The 6794-nt window shown below is 42.4% G+C and overlaps 1 protein-coding gene across 1 annotated transcript; it reads right to left on the reverse strand.

Moving 5' to 3' along the window:
- Nucleotides 1-2710: 2710 nt before the first annotated feature.
- On the reverse strand, nucleotides 2711-5853 carry Clec14a (C-type lectin domain containing 14A). Its single transcript, NM_001014077.1, has one exon. The coding sequence runs from the start codon at nucleotides 5802-5804 to the stop codon at nucleotides 4398-4400; it is 1407 nt and encodes a 468-aa protein (NP_001014099.1). The 5' UTR covers nucleotides 5805-5853; the 3' UTR covers nucleotides 2711-4397.
- Between the last annotated feature and the right edge of the window lie 941 nt (nucleotides 5854-6794).

Genomic DNA, 6794 nt, shown 5'->3' on the forward strand with positions numbered 1-6794 from the left:
ATATTATCAGATATCAGAAAATTAAAAAACAAATATATAATGAGATCATATCTCACTCCCTTTACAATGTCCATGAGTGGTGGTATAATAATAATAATAATAATAATAATAATAATAAATGACAAATGCCATTGAAAATGTACAAAAGAATTCTTGCACATTTTTGGTGAAAATGTAAACCAGTACAGCTATTATATAAACTTTATTATAACTGGAAGTAGAAATGCCAAACCGCTATACTACTGTTGGGTACACAGTATGGTTGATTTATTAGCTAATCACCAATAAACACCAAGAATAAAAGTATATCAAAACTAATAAAGTTAAAATTAACTGACTTTTAAATCATGGTTTATATAAACAAACAAAGGACAAAGAAAGAATACTCGAACCGAAGAGGTGATATTACCAAGTACAAACATTAAGATTAATTTAATGACAAAGCGAGTAAGCTAGAAGGAAGCAGAAACATGTTCTGAGGCAAAGTGTAGCATCATTTGGCAACTTACTCATAAATAGTTCTGTAAAACAACTGTTTCTAAGATTAATGGATATAATTTTTTTCTTCTCTTTTTCCTTTTATTGAAAACAGATTCTTTTCTCATACAATATGCCTTTGGTCTCCAAGCAGAGTGGTAACTTTATTCATTCTTTCTACATTTTCAAAACTTTTTTTTTTATTCTTTAGTAGTTTTGCACATGTACTCAATGAATTTCCATCATCTCCATTCTGCACGTCCCTCCATCTCCTATACCACAGGGCGCTTGATCTTCTTCCCAACTTCATATCTTTTTTTCAGAACTCGCTGAGTCCAATTAGGACTGTCCAAGTGGATGCATGTAGGGGCAGCCACAGGGGAAACGAGAATACCCCTGAAGAAAACTAATTCTCCTTCCCTCAGAACCACCAAGTGACAGTGACTCCTCACTGACAGGGAGACCTTGTGGGCCCCAACTTTGTTCGGTGGAGAATGCTAACTGGCTTGATCGTACGACAGCTTTGTGCATGCTGAGAGCATGAGTATACTGACTTTGTCATGTCCCAAAGACAGCTTCACAGCGGCCATCCCTAACGTTTGGCTCTGACTATCTTCCTGTTCCCTCTTCCATGATGTAAGCCTCCCCTTGCCCTCGTACAGATGGACACTCAATTATTCTGTGTACTTTGACCATTTGTAAGTTTCTTTGTTAGTCACCATCCACTGCAAAACACTTCCCTGATGTGGGGCTGGGCTCTGTACTGATCTATGATTACAACAACAAATACTTGGAAGGAGCTTTGATATTATATCTATTTAGCAAAATAATGGTACTTGGTTCATGCTAGGGCCTATGAGCTCACCAGCCAAGATTCTTCTTGGCCATATACGTGTCTTCTTGTGAAGTAAGCTTCAAGTTAATTGTGAACCTGCTAGTTATTGGTTGCTCCTTTAACATTCATGCAAAACAACTGTTTTTAATAAACTTGCAGTCTCAGTAGATAGAATGATTCTAACTCAGACCACTAGTTGTACTAATTTAAGGAAGGAAAAACATCAAAGTTCAAACAGCAGTCCTTTGCCTCTAATCACAAGCAAATTTATTAGAGCACAAGTTTTAACACTTGCATGCAAAAATCTGACTTTGAGGTCTAGGATGGGGAAGAATTTCAGAATCACCATAATTTGTGCAGATTATGTGCAGATGAATGACTAAAATGAAGTGCAGGTCGCTGGGTCTGAAGAAGAGAAGAGCTGAAGTGCATGGGCTTTACACTTTATGCAGAAACAAAATCTAAGTGTGTAATATAATGGCAGGGTTTAGGGTAGAAAGAAAGACCATAGGAGAGATTCTATGTTTGACTGTAAGGAAACGGGTAAGTAGGAAACTGAAAGATGAATGTGAGAGCAGAAGACTTTAACCAACAAAGGAATGAACCTCAAACATGTTGATAAAATACTAGAAAGTAGAGAAGTGGTTATAAGAACATTATTCCTAGCTGCCAAAGGACTCAAGAGATGGTGTGCTTGACTGAATTTAATCTGCCATTGAACAAATTTCTGGAGGTCACAGCCATGGCCAGAAATCAAAGGAAGTTCTTTGTAGTCTGGTTTGTCAAGAAATAATTTAAGATATAAACAAATAATGTTCCTTAATTATCCTCTGTTCTATAAAGGAGAATAATAGGGGACAATATTCAAGTAATTGGGTCACCATGATTTCTTTCTTCACATAGGCCATTAAGAGTTCCAGATCCACACTGTCATCTGTTGCATGTTATGTGATAATTATGCATGCTCTAACTTACTGAGAGACTAATACAAATAAAACAAAATCTTTTTTTTTTGGTTCTTTTTTTTCGGAGCTGGGGACCGAACCCAAACAAAATCTTTAAAACAAAATGTTTATATATGCATATACACACATACACTTGCACTTAGCTATGCATGTAGATATACATGTGCATGTGTGTGTGTGTGTGTGTGTGTGTGTGTGTGTTTTCAGTCCACTTATAGATGAGTCTATTTTTCAAGTTATAAAGTCAAGCAGGACATTTTGTACTAGAATAGTTGTCACCACAACTGAGCGATCATATAGTGGAGAAGAAAACAACAATGCTAAGAACAAGAAAAACTGGAATATGTAACTGACAAGATGAGAAACTTGGTATGAGCCATTTACCAATGTAATTGTTAGCCTCTGGTTTAAATTGAAGAATCTTAACAGCTAATTTGAATTCATTTGTGATTTTATTTAACTGTAACTATTTAAAGCCATATTCAACTTATGAAGCAAGCTTTCTATCAATTTTTCCCTTCAGTGATACAATATTAAGCACGTAGATTTATATTTAAAACACAGATTCATATATTGAACTCTCTTAATTTTCTAGGTTATTTTATTATTGGTTATTTGCTAACATTAAATCAACTCTTAGTACAATCAAGAGTATAAAAATGATTCTAGAAAAATATAGTCCAAGTTTTTTCTACTTTCATTTTCTCCCACAAGTAAGTTTATTTCTCTATTTCCCTTCACACAACAACTTTACAACACTTACAAAAATCTCAGCACTCTAACTGAAATATTCTCCAAGGTCTTTGAATTCAACCAGATATTATTATTATTATTATGCCTTAATTATTTACCACCTGAATGTGTGATTTTTTTTTATTATATGCTAACATCTCAAGTCATAACAAGATGTTAGGTTTTATTTATTATTTCTTTTTTACACTATTAATTCTGCAGAAAGCCATTTCCTGCAGTTTTGCCTGCTAAGACTCTTGTGCAGTTGTAACAATCCCCTGATACTCACACATTGTCATTGCATTCACAATCTATTGAGAAGAAACAGAAATGGGTTGACATTCAAGTGTCCCCACCCCCACCCTCATGGATTAAATAGGGCACAAGAATCTTGCAACTTTGGAAGAAGCCAAGCTTCCTTTTGCTTTAATGCACCCAGAAGATTTCAAATCAATACTTAGCATTAACGTTTTAATTGAGAATTAACATCATCGTAATTGGAAGTGAGGATCAGCATCTTGATGTCTACAAGGTGGCTTGGAGAGGAAGGTCATTACACTGGAGAACACAAACATTGGAAAACGAAGACACAAATCATTTGTTTCCTTGGGCAAGGACACACAGTAAACACTTGGATTGGTGGTCAACTGTAATTTGCTTCTAGAGTCAGAAACTGGCAACCTTGCACTTAGGATTTATAGCAGAGCACAGTCCCAGTGACTTTGAAAGCAAAGGATAAAAGAATAAAGGGAAACTTCACTAGTTCTGAAGGAGCTAGGGTATAAGGACTTCCCCTCAAAACACCAGCGTTTACTTCTGTGTGTCTTCCCAGCATACCCCATAGCCAGTTGCTATCTCCAGAACGTTGTACTCCTAAAGAACACCCTTTGCATAAGTCAAACATATTAGTCTGGGTTCTCAGCGATGTTTTATTATTTACCTGAAATTTTCAAGCTAATATATTCCTAGCCTGAATAATATAGCTATTTCCTTTTTCATTTTGGGTGAAAGTAAACGTTCCAAAAATTATAGTGTTATTTATTTATTTGTTCCCAAGACTGGGAAATATACAAGCACTTCTCCAAATTCCCTCAGAACACAGAAAACCGCCTCCTGCCATTTGCCATCCTGTGCTCCACCAGTCCATAGCCTCCCCCTCTTCACCTTCAGGGGACTAGTGTGACTTTCAGATTTAGCTCCTTAGTGGAAAAAAAAGAGAATTTATGGGAAGGGGAACTTCCAAAGTAATCATCATTGCAAAATCCCTTCTTTTCCCAATTGTTGGAACTGAAAAAAATCTAGACAAGATGTGGGCATTGGGCTGTTTCCCTAAGTGTGTCCTGATCCAAGAGAGAACCCAACTAGTGAAGTGCCCTCAGCTCAGCCCCTCAGGCACCCTTCCCTCCAGTGTCCGTGCACTGTGCAGAATTGTGCCGCAGAGAGGTGGCCTCTGCATCACATTCCACACCCTGTGAGTCCAAAGCTCCCTTCCTTGTCCTGGAGGAAGGGCTTTTGTGGAAGCAGAGTTTGAAAAGTCCCAGCACTGTAATGGTCAAGAGTACCAAAACTATTACTGCTATGCTCACAAGTACGAAGACCACCGTGGAGGAGGAGTCGAAAGTCAGAGAAACAGGAGGGGAAGATGCGAAGTTCAATGTGGGCATCATACTTCCTGATGGTGTGATGGTGACTTTTGGCTTGGTTTGTGGGGACGTTTGAACAGTAGGTAAAGTACTCTGTGTTCCCCACTGAAGAATCTCAGGAACAGATGTCGCAATACGGTCTTGTCCAGTGACCTGGGGCATCTCTCCTGGCTTGTCATAGACCTGACCTGGCCACGATTTGTTTGTCACAGGACTGGCTGGAGTGGCTGATACATTTCTAGTGGGCAACTTGGTCCCCTCGAGGGTTAGTTGGCCTTCCGCTTTGGTCTCACAAGAGCGTTTGTCCTTCCCTAGCTCAAAACCCACAGCACATTCGCAGGCGAAGTTTCCCAAGTAGTCTAGGCAGTCAGCGAGCTCCACGCACTTGCCAGCAAGGAGGTACCTCCCAGAACAGGGGCAGAGCAAGCTCCCAGGGAAAAGCCCATCCCAGCGTGCGCCTGTCTCTTCCTGGACGCAGATGGAGGAGACTGAGAAGTCCCTGGGACACATCGCACTCACCTCGGTCCCAGGAGGGCTGAAGTCCAGGGCAGAACTGCTCAGCCGGAAGGGAGCTTGGAAACTTAAGTTAGAGGCGGCTCCCGGGCGAGGCGCAGGGCACAGAGCCTCAAACTGGTACTTGCACAGGTAGCCATCGGCGCGCTGTTGACAGCGCATCTCCTTCCAGCCAGCAGGCTCCACTCCCCCGGTGGCCTGGAGCACAGCGCACTTTCGTACAGTGCAAGAAAGTTGTGGCTCTTCCACCCAAGGTAGTGTTCTGTTCTCCGAGTCTTCTGAGTCCGTGTACAACCAGGAGAAACCCCTCAAAGGCTCTCTCTCCTGGGTGCACTGTGAACGGTCACGCTCCAGAGCCACCCAGAACATTAGGTCTTTGGAGCCTCCACCAGGCCCGGGACCTGCACGAAAGAGCTTGAGCACAGCTTGCAACTCAGAGCCGGACTGCACGGTGCTGAGAGTCCCGCCGCGCAAGCTACAGGCCTCCTCCGCCGCCCTCCTCTTCATGGCTGCGTGGTGCAGGCTGTAGCAAGCCCCCGGGACCGAACAAACTGCGCGATCGGCCGTGGGGTGCTCGCCATTCCCTGGCCGGGGCCAGAACGCAGGACAGAGGAGGCACAGGGCAAGAGCCGGCCTCATCCTGGAGACTCAAGAGCCCACAGCTGCTCCCAAGTTCTCTGGCTTGCCGAGAGCACCGAGCTGTCTCTAGAGTCGCCGCCCTCTACAGCCCTTACTACCACCACGTGTGCCCTCCCCTATCCTGAACCCTCATCGCCCCCTCCCCCCACCAGCTGAAAGTCCCTACCACACTCCCTTGGCCAACTGCTTTCCCTAGGCTGTGACAGGAAATGCGTCCCAGAGCCCTGCCAGGCTCCGTGTGGCCCTGATTTATTAAGGGGTCAGGAACACAGCTGGCGCCTCAACGCTGGGAACACACTGGGTCAAGGGGGTCCAATGCCCGGCTTAGATAAGCAGGAGAAAAGAAAATTGCCACTGGGATCAAGTGAGGCTCTTCCCTAGCTCACACTTATCTGAACTTTGGATCTCAGAATGCAGTGATGATCGTGGGCAGGAACCAAAAGCCCACACCCGCCCATTGTGTTTGTGTCCGGGACTGTGGAGTGGGGCGTCTGTATAATTTGTAGACTGTTCCAGGCTTCAGAGAGATTTCCTGAGCCTGGTGTTGGGGGAGGGATGTTGTGAGGAATGTCCTCCGGGTTAAAACTGATCTTTACGGGCTCTCTTTCTTTACTGCGTCAAAGGAACCCCAGACGTGCTAATTGCCAGTCAAAGAACCTAGAATTTCTTTGAGCATTTTCAATGGAAAACAGCTTCTCTGGTCAGTACTTGCCTTAAAAGTTTCATTTGTACTTCCATTTTTAAAATGCTGGTGCTGATTGATTGGGGGAAATAGTTACACCAAGATGACAAACAATAGCCATAGGTCCTAACTATGGAGGTTTCCGTGACACTACAAGTGCTCAAAAATTCTTCAGGCTATTAGGTTATGTGCAAATGAGTTCATGGCCTTATAAGGTCGAAAAACATCTGCATGTGATTTTATCCTTGAACTATGTAAAATCATAGCTCCTGTGACTATCTGCCAACATTTATAGAAGAAAAGTGTAA

The sequence above is a fragment of the Rattus norvegicus genome, chromosome 6 (genome assembly GCF_036323735.1).
Source record: "Rattus norvegicus strain BN/NHsdMcwi chromosome 6, GRCr8, whole genome shotgun sequence".
Taxonomy (NCBI): Eukaryota; Metazoa; Chordata; class Mammalia; order Rodentia; family Muridae; genus Rattus; species Rattus norvegicus.